Below are 18,748 nucleotides of genomic sequence, written 5' to 3' on the forward strand. Positions count from 1 at the left end.
CTTACCCAAGCTTCATATAAGCAAGAGTGAACGTTTTCCTCAAGCTAATTGGATCCTAAAACATCAAAAATCAAAGAAATTCAACCTTCCCATTAAAAATTCGAAAATTGGGGGAAAAGAGGGCTGAGAGTAATTAAACAAGTTACCAATGAAATTGTTTTGGTAGAAACGTAGAGTTCGACGTGATGAACGCATGGTCGCAAACGGTGCGGCGATTGGAGCTCGGACGGAGAAGTTACGGCGTATGGAAGTTAACGTGAGGGTTTGACATTCTTTCTTTCCTCTCCTCTGTTACTCTTTGATGCTGCCAAAATGAGGAGAAGAAGAACGTGGCTTTTACTTAAAGGGCTGGTCCGGTTGGGCCCACAGCCCAGTTTGGGCCCGGTTCAACCGGTTCGGCCTGTTCGGTCCAATCTTGGACCAATTTTTTCGAAATTGGTGTCAAATTTCTCGTTTTGATGAGCTCTATCCTAATTTGATATAATATTCATATTTCTAATCCTCCTTATTAAAAACTAATTTATTGACTAATTATCTACTAATTTAACCGGGATTTACACCCACCTATACAAAAAATATAAAGGTTATCTTTTGGTTGCAGTTGCGCAAGACGGGAATCAAAATATTGTGCCGATTGCTTTTGCCATCTTAGAGGGTGAAACCGCTAATGCATAACACTTTTTTCTTAGTAATTTAGGAATGCATGTTGTAAGAAGAGACGACTATAATCTTCGATCGTCATGAGTTAATCCGGGCAGTATAAATCGTAGCAGAGGTGATTGGAAACCTTCGAGAACATGGTAGATGTTTTTAATTTGTCACATTGGTAGCAAATTCTTAAGGGAATTCAAGGTCTCGTTTTTACAAAAACTTGTGGTCAACATGGGTTATTCAAGGACGGTGGAGGAGTGCAACGTCAACTCTAAGAGGTTGCAAGAATGAGTCAAGACATATATCCGTTGGTGCGACAATATCAAACTATCTCAGTGGGTATTGGCATTTGTCGAGGGACATCGATGGGGTTACATGATGACAAGCTTTGTCGAGTGCATTAATTCAGTGTTGAAGGGTGTCCGAAATATGCCTGTCTTGGCGCTCGTCCGAGCAACATATTATCGGTTGAACGATCTATTTACGCGAAAGAGTACTGATTACCCGAGACCGACGATGGTCGCGAATCAAGCCTTGAGACGAATGTCAAAAGGTCGTCCCAAGTTGACTTGCTATCTGAAATGGAATGGATTCATAGGAAATGCGTGGTCCCTGAGTATGCCGTCTTTGCGGGAGACAAAGTTGGTGGCAGTGGTGGTTCATAGGGTTTATTTTCAGTTGTAGAGGTCAATTGTTCATTGTGGTTAGATTTTGAATTTCTAAGTTTGTATTTTTAAGTTAATGTATTTGAATTCTTGATAAACTACTGTATTTTCAGTTTTAGGGTTTATAGATTAAATAAACTAAGTTTGCTTTGACTGAATGTAAGTTACAACTAATACAAAGATTAAATAATACTGAGTTCGAATCCGTAGAAGATGATTGAAACTAATACAGTATATAGAGATTAAATAAAACTAAGTTCAACTCAACTGAAGACGCATACAACTAATACAAAGATTAAATACATGAAGTTCGACTAAACTGAAGATGAGTGCAACTAATTCAAACAGTAAATAGACTAAGTTTGATTAATCAGCTCACGGCTTTTTCTTAAGAAACCTCATCGCCTTGTTTGCTATCTTGTTAACACTTGACGGAGTAAACCTGTTCGGTGGATGAACATCTGTCCGTAGGTTGTACTGATGACCAACTGTCTGTCCCTCTATTGGACCTGACCTACCTGCTTTTGCCAGAGCGAAAGGACTAGGAATATACTCGTCAACAACCTCCTACTGTGTCGGCGCATTCAAATCAAGAACGTTCGGAGCCTCTATTGGCACATTCAGATGACTTGTATGGATCTCAATATGTGGATCAATACAACCACTTGTTCGACTATCGGGTGTGGGGGTATGATGGCTTCGACGAGTCGAGTCGTCCATCGATGCCCCGTGTGACATAGGCTCTTAGTATGATGGCTCTACAGGGAGGATTCTCAACAAAAGCATCACTAGCAAAGAAACGACGGATTAACACATCATTCGCATACGTATCAACCTGTGGTGACAATAGGGTGAAGTTTGCGAACTCGTATCCCAGATGGCTACGCTCGTTGTGGGGCAAGCTGTGGTGCTCGCTGTGGTGTTGGCTATGATGGTTGTGATGCTGGCTGTGATGGTTGTGCTGTGACAGCTGAGGTAGTTGCGGACGATCATAAGGAAATGGTTGGAACACTGCATATGGCTACTGGGGTGGCTACTGAGGTGGATGTTAGGGTGAATGTTGAGGAATGAACACTGAAAACCTCAGGGACATCCAAAATAATCTATGGTAATAACTACAGTACTCGGCAGACAGGCTAAAGTCAGCGATTGCTTGCAGATTCTTATCTTGCAACCGACTGTTGTGACGGTTTTCCCATTGCTGAATCCATTCGTCGAGTATGGTGCTCCAATCATGGTACTATACTCCCCGAAGAGTGTAACAATGCTAGTCAAGAGGGATGACCTGTGCTGATAGATGGGGGATTGTGCATACCCGTACTGGCGAATCACTCGATTCACATGATGCCATTCGACACAATCGAATAAAAGCAACAACCCTACCGTGTCACACACATCAAGGCGGCGATGTAGTTCGGTCGGAATGATGATGCCGAGGTATGGTCGCCAGACAAATTGCAAAATATTGCATGGGCTAAGTTAGATTTTTAATACCGTAAATTATTCTTAAAAATTAATATCGATATTGACCTCTTTTATGTAGTCTATGTGGTGCCTAATAGATGTTGCTCCCCTCCATATCGACACCCTAGTTCGTGGATGATGACTCCACTTGTAATATACAACGTTATAACAAAGTTTAAATTACGTCTTGTCAGTAAAACAAAAATAAAATACAAGTCAAACTCCAATAAATAATATACTGTTACGGTGTTACCTGGGTGCAACTGGTAAATCAGTGGGTGCAAGTCGCTGTCTTGGAATGGGCGCAAGAAAGGGCATTCGCTCCCATGCCCAAACAAATAACAAATCAAGAGAATCATCTATCTCCTTTCAATCGTACCGCGATGCACGACATAGTGCCTTGTAAAGATGTGCCAGAGTTGTTAACCCCCAACTTTAAGTGCTGATCTGCTCAAAATTTTGGAGCAGTGGTAGGTACTTTGCGTGGGCATACATCGTCGATTTATCCGTGAAGGGGGTGGTTCCCAGCAGACAGAAGATTTGATACCTAACGTAACACTGAACAGACTCCTTGAAAATAAATCCTATGAACTACTGCTGCCACCAACCATTTCTCTTGCAAAGACGGCATACTTGGGGACCATACATTTCCAGTGAATCCATTTCATTTAAGATAGCGAGTCAACTTGGGACAACCTTTTGACGTTCGTCTCAAGGCAGGATTCGCGACCATCGCCGGTCCTGAGTAATTAGGCTATGCCTTTGTGTCGCCTAATGAGACAAACTCAATCCTGTAGACCTTGCGAATCTCTAACATCTTGTACACATCACCGACATAGACCTGCCAATCGAGGCGCTAGTTAGCACAGCATGCAATAACATGGTGACATGGAAGTCGCTCCACCTGAAAATGCCCACAATCGCATCTCTGTCGCGCAAGATCAACTACTAACACTCGTCCGCTTGGCATTTCACGCACCTCCAACACCTCGTTTCTTCTATCAAATCGGTGTACGACTATGTTTCCTGCATGCTGCATATTTGCCTCTATTTGCTAAGTGGCAAAATCAGAGTAAGTAAATCCAGCGCACTTGCGTTGGTAAGCCTCAGTACTCTTCCGCTTAAATAGCTCGTTCAACCGATAATATGTTGCTCGGACGAGCTCCAAGACAAGCGAATTTCGGGCACCCTTCAACAATGAATTAATGCACTCGACAAGGTTTGTCGTCATGTGACCCATCAATGTCCCTCGTCAAATGTCAAAAGCCAATTGCACCCACGTCCATAAGTCTTGCATTTTGCATAAAACTTCTGTGGCTCAGATTCGTAAACAACGTAATCGACTCCTCTGGAGATAGTGTAACTTCGAATTGTTGCAATGACTGATTTTCTAAAACCCTATTCCATTCCAATCCTGAACTCCCCGTCCTTAGGGTCAGCAACACTTATAAAAAGAATAAATTGTCGCTCATCGATCCGTCAAAACAAAATTAAGGAAACATACTAGCCACTGTTCACGTACCTATGTTTGCATATTTGGAAAACCTCAGTGCATGCATGGTGTCAAGATACAAGCTACGCATAAAAGGTGGAACGTCCATCGGTTGACTAATTACGGGTGGAACCCCTAAAGTTTCCGTGATTGCCTCACCTTCCCCATCGTCATCATTGTCCTCGTCACCGGCTTCGTACGTAGCTTTGAACTCCTCGTCGCTGTCTTTGTTCATTTCTTCATACGCTTTAGTTCTATCATCTTGCAAATGTGGGTCACGTTGCACCTCATCTGCAGTTATATGGTCAAACTCAACATACAACTCAATCCTTGGACGTTGCACCTGAGTTTGCTGGTGAGTACGAAACATCCGCTAAATACTTGTTTCATCAACGATAAGCATAACCTCAAACTATATCATGCCGCTAAATACGACAATTGGACTCCAGTAGAGAATGTTGCTCACCCACTTTAAAATATCACTTTCTATGTTCTGACAAAGCCCGTATTGTAGTTCCACAAACGTTATAGTGCACGGAACCACAAACAAAAATGTACTCTCACAAGTAAAGCTCACGTCCTCATATGTATTACGTATAACTTTACCGTTGTGGTAAAACACTATATTTGCAATGTCCTCCATGACACCAACATAGAGAAAAACACCTCTCTCTCAATGCAATAAAATAGTAACGAATTTCGGTTTTTATAGACAAAGAACTTATCTCGCATATTCCGTGTTGCAAAGCAATCTAACCAGCATTTGTCATGTGTCCAACACGCAGGATGCGTATTGCCTGCATGCCTAATATGTGTCCAACACACAAGGTGTGTGTTGGCCGGATGTTTGCCACGTGAACAACATGCAGGATACGCGTTGCTTCTGATTTCGTCATATGTCCATTATGTATCATGCGTGCTGAATCAGCACGTGACCTATATGGCATCTGCTGTATTTGTAACATCTACCCATTTTTATATACACAAAAAAATTTTATTTCCAACAAAAACTCATTTTTTTTCATATTAAAGTTCTTTAACCTCCATATGATAGCAAATTATGATTTTGTTGGAATTTATCACTTTGATTTTATCATGACGAGTTATTTATACCGAATATTCTTTAAGTGCCAAAAACACAAAAAGTCGTAGTGCAAACAACATATCAACTATCTCATCAAATCCAATGTACTTTATTTATTTATTTTTGCCATTTTAATATCCGTTTATACTTTTTGAATTTGAGAAATTTTTTAAATAAAATTATAAAAAATAAATTAAAGACACAAAATTATCATGATCTTTTAATTTTGAATTTTTAATGTTGTGAATTTGTCATTCAAAATATATTTTTCTCATAATTTGTCAAGGTAATATTTCTCTCTTTTTAAAACCATTAAAAATATATTTGAACCGTATTGGTGAAGCAGTTAACATTTGAGATGGGAAGAATTTTCAATCTCATTAACATACACAAAAATATAAAGTAGATACCTTTATAATGATATTTTTATATGAAGATAATATTATAGATTATTAAATAATTTGATATATTTGATTAACTATATAAAAATTCACGATATTATTTTTATATAAAAGTCTTTATGTGAAAATGTTATTATGTAATAGTATTTTCAAAAATATAATCTATTTTCTTGTCGTTATCTTGCAGTGGTGGCCTGTATTAAGAGTCTTTTAGTATAGGTCATCATTGACCATGAAAAATGATTTAAAAATAAGGGAGAACTAGTCCTAAGAACCATTGAGAGGGATTAATTGACCAAAAATTATTGATTATATTAAAATGATAAAAAGGATTAATTAACTATTAAATTAAAAGAAAAGAACCACAAAATATTTACAACTAGACAATAATATTTACTTTAGTTATAATCAGAGACGGACCTATGCATAAGAAAGAGGGGGATATTTCCCCTCACAAAAATTTTTAAAAAAACTAATACTTACACTTATATATATATATATATATATATATATATATATATATATATATATATATATATAACTTGTTATATTATGTTTATTTTAAAATAAAATATAAATAATTTTTTGTATTTTATATTAAAAAATATTTTATTAAATTTAATTTAGTATAAAAATAAATAAATAAACTAAAAAATAGTGATAATTAATTTTATTATATTAATTAATTAATTGTTAATTAAGTTAAAATTTAATTTTTTTCTATTAAATACAACTTAAATTATTAATAATTTTTTAAAAATCATTTAAGATAAAAAAAAATATGTTATTTATATGTTAATATACTGTAATTATTTTAGTTAAAAAATTTATTTATAATATAAAGATTATAATAAATAGATTTGACAATTAAATATGAGATAGTAAAAGATAAAATAATTATTTAAAAAAATATAAAAAATAATATTTAGTTATGTTAAAAAAATTTGTTATAAATTATTTTTTTATTATTTTGAATATCATACTGTATGAAATTATATTTTTATTATTTTAAATATTATAATAAGTTATTGTATATATACTTTTAGTTCTTATCAATATGTATAGATAGTTCTCATTTAAAATTTTAAATATATCTAAACCAATTTAGATTGGTTAATGACAGCTTAATCGTCCGCTTAAGTAAGTATTGGGAGTTTGAATTCCATCTCGTATGTGTAGCACGCAATTCATTGCCAGTCAATTGCAGATGGTTAAATGGAACCCAAATTTATGATGAATTAGTCTTTAACTTGTTGGGTATCGTGGAAAGTAAAAAAAAATTCTATACCTAAATTTTATTATATATTTACCCCTACTACTAAATTTTTCTGGGTCCTGGTTACAATATAGGAAAAACTACCATTTGTACCCATAAATTTTGAGAACGCTGACAAAAGTACCCATCAAACAAGAAAACTAACATTGTACCCATGAAAGATGGGTTCCGTGTGACAATAGTATCCAGACCGTAATTTTTTGTTGATTTTTTAATAAAATTCCCAAATTAACCCTTCTATCTTCATCCCCAAATTCCAAATTTCACAACCCTACTCCTTTTTCTTCCTCTGCACCTCCGGTGAGTTCCCACGAAACCCTCCAAGCCACCTTCTCCAACCGCAAACAAGATTCCCATTCTCGATCTCAATCCTCTCTCTTCTCCATCTCCGTCTCCATCTTCTCTGCCTTCTTCATCATCAACTCCCTCGTCTCCCTCTTCGACGCACACAACTCAAACGACGCCGTTGGCTCCGTCCTCCAACTCCAGCTCCTACCAATCGCCCTCCTCTTCCTCTCTTACTCCCTCCTCTCTCTCTTCACCTTCCCCCTCCCTCTCCCCTCATCATTATTAGAACTCCTTGCCGCCTTCGCCTTCGTCCAAGAGTTCCTCTTGTACTCTACCTTCAGAGGAAGGATCCAAGCGGGGTCGAAAACCGTTACTACAGTCTCTTGCTGGTTCCCATCGCTGTATGTGTTTTCTCCAATTTTCTTGAATTGAAGTCTCCGGGCTCCGCTTTCCCCAGATTGGGAGGTGGAATGGGCTTCATCCTTCAGGGCACGTGGATCATTCAGATTGGCCTGGCTTTGTTCTCCGGCTGGGTGGCGCAAGGGTGCTCCCTGCACCAACTGAGCAGGGAAAACTATACTCTGAGGTGCAAGGGCCACATGGACTACCACAGAGCCAGCGCCCTTGCCACGCTTCAGTTCAACTGCCAACGTGCTTTCATGGTTGTTCTTTCTGTTGGTGCTTATTCGGTAATCTCTGCGAGGAGTGGAGGATCTCTAGAATCTTCTTCTGCTGCTGCCAGTTATAGGCCGATTGGTTTTGCTGAGATGCAGCAGTTGGAGAATTCCATGAATTTCACTTTGGATTCTAATGATGATGATGGTGAAGAGAGATAGAAGGGGACTGTTGTTGAACATGGTAATGGGTTGCGAAATTTGGAATTTGGGGATGAAGATAGAATGGTTAATTTGGGAATTTTATTAAAAAATCAACAAAAAATTACGGTCTGGATACTATTGTCACACGGAACCCATCTTTCATGGGTACAACGTTAATTTTCTTGTTTAATGGGTACTTTTGTCAGTGTTCGCAAAATTTATGGGTACAAATGGTAGTTTTTCCTACAATATATGTATTACTACATTATTTACTATAATTAACACTGTTATCTACTGTTTAAATCAGAGGCAGAGCCTCATATTGGGGGCAATTGCCCCCCAAATTTAATTTCTTTTTAATAAATTATATATAAATTTTAATTTAGTCTGTTTAAATCTTTTATTTGTAGACACCAAAATAAATATTTTATTTGTCTTTTTTTATTGTAAAATTAATCTTTTTGTTCCTCCTTAAAATTTAACTTAAGGCTCCTGGTTGAAATAGCCATTCAAACTCTTAAATTTGATTGGTTCATAATATAAAATAATTTAACACTTTAAAAGATATTAATTACACTAAAAAAATACACTTAAAGATGGATTCTCTCCGGGGTTGCAAAAAGATTTTCACGTACTATATATCTTTTATATTATTTTTATATTCTACATATAACTAAAAATATCATCCGTTATATCTTAAGATTTTAAAATATTGATTAGTATTATTTCTTTTTATGATATTTATTAGAAGAGAATATAATAGTGTTTAAGAAAATGATTTGTAAGAAAAGGCAAAGTTGATGATAGTTATATTTTGCTGAATATAGTCGTTCATAACTTCATATTGATGTCTGCCAACCTCCAAATTATGACACAGAATTTGATCACCCTTTCACACAATAATAATCCAAACCTTATCAAATGTTGTAATCTGTCTCTATCCCACTTAGCTTGCATGCATTAAATTCCATAAGGAGATTCCATTGTTGTTCTTCCAATAATTTTGTCTTTTTTTAAGAAAAAACTTGTTCGGGAGATAGAACCACATATTTATGGATATTATATATGGATAATTGGTCAAGTGATAAGGTGAAAAAGTTTATGATGGATTAATAGTTTTTTTTAAGAGGAAAACATTAAATAAATCTCTAAACTTATGTGATATATTTATAATCGATATTTGAAGAGAAAAATACCAGCTAAGTCGTCACTAGCTAATTAAAGAGTTGCAATGCTGAATTCATAGATTTCTAAAGTTTATTATTTTGATATAAATGATTATTCTATTAAAAATATAAGTGAAGTATATTTAGATATATATAAAAATATGTGGTGCTGCTTTTTAGTATAATATTTTTGTTATTTTTATATAGTGGATGTAGTATAATAAAAATAAATAATATATTTTTTGAGATATCATCCCATCATCATGTGCTATATATAGGAGATTATTTAAAAATTAAAATTCATATATGGCATGTCAACGAAGAATTTAATCAATCCAAGGTACATCCCATATATGGGTTATTTATTTAAGAATATTCTCATTTGAATTATATTTAGTAAATTAAAGAGGTTGAATGTGACATGTATGTATATCTTAATTGAGCGAATGCTTCTCGATCTTCTTTGAATAAATTTCTGTTCTATAATATAGTTCATAAGCTTTCATTTAGAGGACAAACCTTAGGATGATAAATAATAATATTAAATTTACGTTTATCAATATGTGATTAAAAAAAATTACATACACTTTATATTTATCTTTTTTCCCCTACAAGATTACCTAGCTCCATACAATTGATCTAATAATTAAGTCTTTGATATTTTATTTCTCTTGTCATGTTGTGAATAATCTTTTTCGGCATGATACCATCTTTTGAACTAAAAGCATAAAGTGAGTTGAATATTTTTGTTTATGAAAAAAGTGAAACGAATGAAAAAGTGGGTCAACAATGTAACCGCCATAAACAGAAGCAGTTCACATTATTATTGCATAAAGTGGAGAGATTGATTTACCTTTTCCTTTTTTAACACGAGGGATAGAATCCCATATGCTCTTGTTTATTATGTTGAACAAATAAAAGATGAATATTCTCACTAATAAAAGAAATTATTCCTGCCAATCAAATGCATGAAAAGATCACGATAAAAATAACAATGAAAAAAAAACAGCTGTATATCACATGAAACTTGCAAAGTTTCATTACCTTTAGAACCAACTCCATTAAAATTCAATTTTTTTTTTTTCATTTCACAAAAATATATCTGACGAATGTTTGCCTGATCTAACAAGGACACAAACATTTTTTTCTGGGACAATCCGTTGTCATTATAATAATAATATATATAAAAAATAATCCATTGTGTAATAAGTTTCAAAAAAGGAGACAAATAATTTAATTGGTTTCTAGATTCTCCCATATTTCTACCATGCCAATGTATATAGACTCATACAAACACGTTATTATCATCAAAACAAAAAAGCAGAAGATATCCAATTTAATTTGTGGGGACAAATATCATTATATAGGGTTGAAAAAGACCAATAAAGATAAAGCCAAATTAAATCTCGCATTTATCTACGGCTAATAATGGAGATGATGCCAACTGCGATAAATTATAATTAATTAATTCATTAATTATATCATAACGCCTTGCACAAGTAGTCGTCCCTTTAATTTTTTATAGTAAATAATTCAGTTTAAGAATATGACTAAATCATATATATTTGAAGTTAATAAGTTGTATGATTCATTGCGATTGAACAGTAATGATATTTTATACCCAAAATTTTGTATCATTTTAAAAAACCTTTCTTATTTCTAAACAAATTTAATTTTCATATATGCACTAATAGTATAAATTATAAAAGAAGTTTTATATCTATATTTAATTATGTATTATTATTTTATTAATAAAAAAATTATTTTTCAAAATTATTACGTAATAATTACGTGAGCGAACAGATTAAATTGATACCATTTAAATAATAACAATTTATATTGATTTTATTTTTTATATTGATTCAAATTGCCGCAACACATATTTCGGAATGATTTAATTTTTTTGTCGTTATACATATTTTATCTATATTAAGATATGTATATATTTATTTTGTTTACAGTGACAATGAGATAAATACTGCTGTAAAAAAAAATAAATAATTTTAAAAATGTATATCAGTACTAATATGGAATTTAATTTATTTAATTTTAAAAAAGTCTCTCTATTTGTTATATATATTTATTAAAAAGATTTGACCGGTGATACTATTTCACAAATAAAATCTGAAAATTTATGTTATTACCAAAATCTATTTTGTAGTTTATATTTTTCCTTTCCATCATTTTATCCTTTTTAGGAGTAGTGATAAATTCAGAGATCAGAAGAGAGTGTTAAAAAATGAGTCTACACAAATCTGAAATGTGTTGTTACAATCCAAATCAAGAGTCCCCACATTAACAACAACGGTGTTCTAGTCAATCCCACTTTCTCTCACTGCATTGACTTGTTAGCTTAGCTGTGACCTCTAAGGCACAACTTGTTTAAGATCACATTCACATTATCACATCATCACATGCCATCTCTTTCTTCCCTTATTGATGTTGATGTCCACAAACTATTTGTGAAAATTACTAAATGAGACCCACCACACTTTTTTTCTTCATACTTCCTCATATATGGTACCTTTAGATATTAGTATTACGTCCAATACACCTACCTTATCCAAAGTATAAAGTACTGTTAATTATTACCCAAGAAGATTCATTCAACTCATCATCCTTGGAGATTCCAAATCTCACATCAATATCCTTGGAAAATGGCACAAAGTAGAAGTGAGGAAAGGGTGGTGAACAATAACAATAATGGGTTTGAATCCATTGATGATGGTGATGAACACAACAGTCAAAATGGGAAGAAGAAGCTGATGAAGGAAGAAGAGGTTTCAGTGGAGAGGGTGTTCCAGCACCAGCTTGTTCCATCATGGAGGAAGCAGTTAACTGTGAGAGCCTTTGCAGTGAGCCTTGTACTCAGCATACTCTTCAGCTTCATTGTGATGAAGCTGAATCTCACCACTGGTATTATACCTTCACTCAACGTCTCCGCAGGGCTTCTGGGGTTCTTCTTTATCAAGATTTGGACAAAGTTCTTGCAAGGTTCTGGAATGTTGAAGCAACCCTTTACAAGGCAGGAGAACACTGTCATCCAAACATGTGTTGTTGCATCCTCTGGCATAGCCTTTAGTGGTATACCTTCTTTCATTCTATGCCTTTGTTAACTTGTTTTTGGTTCTAAATTGTGGTCTGCAATTGCAATTACCGTCACAATTTTGTGCAATTTTTTTTTTCTTTACAGCGCAATTGCAGCCGCAATTGAAAATCATGTTGGAGAGTGATTCTGATTCATGCTACCCTTTTTCTGATTTCATGGCTAGAAATCTTGATAGTTGACTGTGAATTAATCTGTATACTATGCTTCTTTGGTTTGAAATTGACAAGAAGTTCTTAATACTTACACCCTTGGGCCTTGGCCCAGCAATATCTGTTGTTTGTGACAACAGTTATATCCAAATACATCATTAACTTCTCAATATATCCAAATACATCATTAGCTACCATGTGTTGGAGGGAGGGAGTACTTCTGATATTACAGTTGATTGATGAAGATGTATTTGGAATTTTGGCATAGTAAAACCAGGTTAAAGATCAAAGGACTAGAGTAGTTAATTATGTATGCTATCAACTTTTAACCACATAAACCACATAATTACCAAGTATTGTTGTTTGTATTCTGGCAAATATTGTTACCTATAACTCTTTCTCTCTTCTTCCTTGCCCCCTCTCCCCAACAAAATTTTTTGGAGTCAGTTAACTCGATTTGACTGGCTTGGAGAAATTTTAGGGTGGATGATATCACAATCTTTTGTTGTCAAAGTTATTATCTGTCACTGTCATACAGCTGCCTACTAATTCTACAACATATGAAAGAAAAAATGGAATATCAACAGGATAGAAGCTGCAAAAGCGGAAAATTTTGTCCATGCCTTGAAATATGAGGTTTCTTGCTGTCGTATTTCAACTTACCAAGAAACGTTTAATAAATAAAAACGTTGGACTATATTAAGGAGACACGATAATTTAATTTTGCTAAAAATATGAAGGGTACAGTTGGCATAGAAGCCAAATCATGCTAAATGTGAATGCATTGTTTAGGGTTCAACAACAGTTTATAGTTTTATACACTGAAAAGTAAACTAAAAGTGTGACAGTTTGAAATAACTGCTGATGAAATATGAATTAAGATTGAATAAAAGCTTATGTCTTCTATCAATTTAAGTAAACATAGTTTACCTAGGTTGAAGTGTTAAGTCATAATTGGTTGACAAAATTGGAGTCACAAAACAAACTCTAGAGTCTAGAACGAGACATGATATGCATGTGTGGGGATAAACTAATCTTTCTTTCAGCCAGGACCAGCTTTCTGTGTGACTAATTTTCATGCACTAATAGTTTAAAATAATTTTATGTTATCATTCAATAAAAATTATGAAAATTACCATGAAAGCATGATAGGAATTAGGAAGCTTCATATGGATGGACCTTGCTAGGAACTTTTTCTTTTGTAGATTAAATTTTATGCATGGACATACTACATAGAAATTATTCTTTTCTTGATGTCATAATAGGCGGATTTTGTGGTTGAATTTGTGTTGACAGGAGGATTTGGGAGTTACCTCTTTGGAATGAGTAAAAGGGTTGCTGATCAATCTTCAGACACCAGTGATTATAAGAACCCAAGTTTAGGGTGGATAATTGCTTTTCTATTTGTTGTTAGCTTTCTAGGCCTCTTCTCCGTTGTACCTCTAAGAAAGGTATGGCAAACTCTCAAAATATTGACGGCAATATCCATTACTTTTGCATTTTATTATAAGATTAAATCACCATTTTTTGGTACAAGTTCCATTTTATTCCTAATAAATTTGAAAAGAAATATGCCAATGTAAAAAATCAGCAGAGTTTTACCTTTTATCTAGCAATTTTTTTTCAGTATCTTATCTTCCATAGACTTGAGTAAGTGCTGCTTCAATTGTTGGTTGCAGATTATGGTTATTGATTTCAAACTGACATATCCAAGTGGTACTGCAACTGCTCATCTTATCAACAGCTTCCACACACCTCAAGGAGCCAAATTAGCCAAGTAGTCATCTTAGCAAACTCTTTTTTACTAGAATTAACTACATGAAAGTTAGGCATCCAAACTTAGTTTTTCTTTTCTACTCTTACAGGAAGCAAGTGAAAGTGTTGGGAAAATTCTTCAGTTTGAGTTTCCTATGGGGTTTCTTTCAATGGTTCTACACAGCTTCTGACGATTGTGGATTTCAAGCCTTCCCGACATTGGGGCTTAAAGCATTCGAGAACAAGTATGTTGTCAGTCATTTACATCTTTATTAATGTCAAGATGAAAATGTGCTTAAATATAATACTAATTCCAGTTAACTCAATTCCCATAAGACTTTGGACACATCAATCCAACCTTTACTTATTTTCAGGTTCTTCTTTGATTTCTCTGCAATCTATGTTGGAGTGGGAATGATTTGCCCCTACATCATAAATATATCGGTGCTGCTTGGAGGAATTCTTTCATGGGGTGTAATGTGGCCACTCATAAAGAACAAAGAGGGTGATTGGTATCCTAAGGGCCTTGGTGAAAGTAGCCTTCACGGCATTCAAGGTTATAGGGTAAGTCCCGTGAGCTAGTTCACATTACTTTGAAGCAACATTCCAGTAACAAAAGTATAATAGGGACTTAAGAGGAGGAGACAATTTTCTGGATAATGGATTGGAAGTGGCAGAAATCAGGAGTCATGAATATCTATGTATTTTTATAATTTCTGCATGATGATACAGAACTCCTTTATACTTCCACTTCTAACTTTCCAGATTGCAGACGCTAAAGTTCTATTTTTATTTTCCACTTCTATTAGTCTACCTAGTAATTAAATTTATCTTAAACCTTGTGGTCAGGTGTTTATAGCCATAGCCATGATCCTGGGAGATGGATTATATAACTTTGTCAAGGTGCTAAGCCATACATTTTTGGGATTGTATACTCAAATTCGTGATAAACAAAAGGAGAATGTTCTCCCTGTTGCTGGTCAAGACTCTCCCTCAACTCCTCAGCTATCTTATGATGATGAGCGGCGTACCCAAGTCTTTCTTAAAGATCAGATTCCCACATGGTTCGCCATCGGGGCCTATGTTGCTATTGCTGCCATCTCTACAGCCACTTTGCCACACATATTTCACCAACTAAAGTGGTACTACATAATTGTTATCTATCTCGTTGCTCCCACCTTAGCATTCTGCAATGCTTATGGCTGTGGGCTAACAGATTGGTCACTTGCATCCACCTACGGAAAACTTGCAATCTTCACAATTGGAGCATGGGCTGGTTCATCACATGGTGGAGTTATAGCTGGCCTTGCAGCTTGTGGAGTGATGATGAACATTGTTTCCACAGCTTCTGACTTGATGCAGGATTTTAAGACTGGCTACCTTACCCTCGCTTCACCTCGCTCCATGTTTGTGAGCCAAATTATCGGTACAACAATGGGTTGTATTATATCCCCTAGTGTCTTTTGGATTTTCTACAAGGCATTTCCTGATCTTGGGACACATAAAAGTGAATACCCTGCCCCGTACGCAATAGTGTACCGTAACATGGCGATATTGGGGGTGCAAGGCTTTAAGACACTACCACAAAATTGCCTGTTGCTTTGTTATATCTTCTTTGGTTCTGCCATACTGATAAACTTGATTAAAGATTGCTTGGGTAAGAGAGGGAGGTTCATACCACTTCCAATGGCTATGGCAATACCATTCTATCTAGGATCCTACTTTGCCATTGATATGTGTGTTGGAAGCCTGATATTGTTTGTGTGGGAAAAGGTAAACAAGGCCAAGGCAGATGCTTTTGGACCGGCTGTAGCTTCTGGTTTGATATGCGGCGATGGAATATGGACTCTACCTGCTTCAATTCTTGCTCTTGCTGGAGTTAAACCACCTATTTGTATGAAATTCTTGTCTAGGGCCACTAATGCTAAGGTAGATACTTTCTTAACGGTTTCAGGTTAAAATTGATATGGGTTTAGTATCTTATGAAAGTCTTAATGCATGTTATTGCCTTGTAAATTTGTGAAGCAAAGCTGCAAAACTTGTTGATGTATGATGTTATATCAAGATATATTAGCAAGTATATGTTTCCATGTGTGTCATTTGAGGCTTCAAAAATCATTTTCATTTGGAATTTGTAAGGGGCACAGAGATGACTGCGGTGGCAGCAGCCAGCCCCCGCCGGGGAAAGGGGGGGGGGGGGTTGTGGGGATTGTTAAACTGGAAAATTCATATAGTTTGTGTTTAAATTTGAAAGGTTGGGAGGGCCATTGCCGCCCTTTGCTTGTGTGAGCCTCCTTGTTGCAGTTTTATAAAACTTCAAGACAAAGTTACTGATAAAATTATGAAAGAATAAGAAAAGCAAAGAAAAGAACTTTTATTGATTGTTAATTGATTGAATTGAACATTGAATTATGAAAGTAAAACTAAATATATATAGAGTATTGCCTACGAAAGATAAAAATAAAAATAAGATAAGAAGATAACATAAAGATAACACTTCTTTATTGTTGTCATGGTTAAGGTAGAAGAGTAGTTTTATAAATTTAGAACCAACAAAAAAAACCGTTGGACTACACGGTAAATTAAAATTAAACTTAAAAAGACAAAGAAAAAAGAACTAATAAAAGAATTAACTTTTTAGTGAATACTTTTTTCCTTTGAAAGCTTGGAATTTTGGTTCTTGTGGCTTCAGGGTTGTTTCTGCCTTGTGGTGTGACTCTTGATTAGTGGATTTTTGAGAGGTCTTGTGTGGTCTTGACCCAAAGAGAAGTTTTCCAGAAGTTGTAGATGAAACATTATTTGAGGAAGAACTCTTGTGTTCATTGTCACCTTTCTGTTTTGCCATACAAGAGGAAGAAGCTTGTTTATCTGATGGTGTGGATGGCTTACCATCTAAACGCCTTGCAGGACCAGAGAATGGTACAAACTCTCGAATCTTTATTACAATATCAGTGTCATCAGCTTCTTGCTGTTGTTTCCTGTCAGATGAAGTAGATGGCAACTTAACTTCTTCTTTATAATCAAGAGGTGGGTCAAAATCAACTTCACAGTCAGTTTCAATGAGGCTGATAGCATGAGATGGCTTAGTTTTAATTACATCAAGGTAGTACTCTTTGTTGTTGTATGGAATCATTATTGTGTCACCAGTTGTTACACATGAGAAGCTCCTCAGATTAATCTCCAACATTGCTTTTATATTTGAGAGATCCATGAAATCCTTTGTGTGAGGCTGCAGCTTGAGGTATGTTCCTTTTACAAGTGTGGTGCTTTTCAGAAGTACAAGATCTCCATTTTCCAGTTGTATATTTTTCATCATCCAACTCGGTACAAAAATTTTTCCCTCTTCAGCGGTGAATTCTAAGACTTCACAGTGAGAAAATTTTTCATTAGAAAGATGTCTCATTTCAAATAACATAGGGTATTCCACTCCAGCATACAAAAGTTTATTAAGTGCTGAAGGGGGCATGATAATCTTATTGCCCGATTCTAAATTTGACTTTTCAATGGAAGAAGCAGGGTAACAATGGTAATAATTTTTAAAATCATCATCATCATCATGACTCACGTAGACTTCTTCATCTTCCTCGCTGATGTAGTAATCACCTATGCCCAACTGGTCCATTGGTATTTGGTAATGCACGATGATCAATATGAAACTGTGAACCCAAAGAAATCTCAAGAGTACGAATAGATAGAGAAAAAAATTATGAAAGAATAAAAAAAGAAAAAATGAAAAATATTGTACTTTATATTTTTTGATTGAATTGAACATTGAATTATGAAGAGAAAATTAAATATATATAGAACATTTTCTACGAAAGATAAAAGTAAAGATAAGATAAGATAAGAAGATAACATAAAGATAAAATAAGATAATAAAATTAAAATTCTAATTGAATTTATGTATTTTATTAGACTAAATTTATGGATCACAAAACTTTTTTATTATTGTCATGAACTAAAGTAAAAAAATAGTTTAAGAGTTACATTATTACCAACAAATAGTTCTCAGTGAAAGTGACCATAACAAGCTCCATTTTATGTCCCTTTTGGTTGTAAATTCCAAATCCAGTCCAAGCCATGGAATATTATTCTCTAATTCACACCACATAAATTATTGACAGCCTTTGGAATATGTCAGTAAGATTTTATTTCAATCATCAGTCTATGTTTTTGTGCTCAAGCCTGAAGTCAGTTCTGGTATATTTATTAATTGTATTTTCTCAAAATTATAAACACATAACTAATGGTGAAATATATGGTAAAGATGTTGTTTTAAAGATGTGCTATGTGGCAAAATTTGAACCACACATTCTAAAACCACACTTTTAACTTAAAACCGTAGCCCTTTACAAAGAAAAGCGTCACCTAATAGAAAAAACTAGTAAATTAGAAGATTTAAGAGAAGAAATAATTAATCTATCAAAATT

The 18,748-nt window shown here is 34.7% G+C and overlaps 2 protein-coding genes and 1 pseudogene across 2 annotated transcripts; 2 read left to right on the top strand and 1 right to left on the bottom strand.

Moving 5' to 3' along the window:
* The first annotated feature begins 7,187 nt into the window (after positions 1 to 7,187).
* On the top strand, positions 7,188 to 8,157 carry LOC130981172 (uncharacterized; annotated as a pseudogene).
* A 3,653-nt stretch (positions 8,158 to 11,810) lies between these two features.
* LOC130981817 (probable metal-nicotianamine transporter YSL7) lies at positions 11,811 to 16,417 on the top strand. Its single transcript, XM_057905540.1, has 6 exons — positions 11,811 to 12,389; positions 13,860 to 14,014; positions 14,243 to 14,340; positions 14,429 to 14,563; positions 14,693 to 14,882; positions 15,168 to 16,417. Exons 1-6 carry the CDS (start codon positions 11,963 to 11,965, stop codon positions 16,275 to 16,277), a joined length of 2,115 nt encoding a protein of 704 aa, XP_057761523.1. The 5' UTR covers positions 11,811 to 11,962; the 3' UTR covers positions 16,278 to 16,417.
* Positions 16,418 to 16,947: 530 nt separating this feature from the next.
* Positions 16,948 to 17,940, bottom strand: LOC130981173 (uncharacterized). The gene has a single exon (XM_057904792.1). The coding sequence runs from the start codon at positions 17,938 to 17,940 to the stop codon at positions 16,948 to 16,950; it is 993 nt and encodes a 330-aa protein (XP_057760775.1).
* Positions 17,941 to 18,748: the final 808 nt, after the last annotated feature.

This window comes from Arachis stenosperma, chromosome 5, assembly GCF_014773155.1.
Source record: "Arachis stenosperma cultivar V10309 chromosome 5, arast.V10309.gnm1.PFL2, whole genome shotgun sequence".
Classification (NCBI taxonomy): domain Eukaryota; kingdom Viridiplantae; phylum Streptophyta; class Magnoliopsida; order Fabales; family Fabaceae; genus Arachis; species Arachis stenosperma.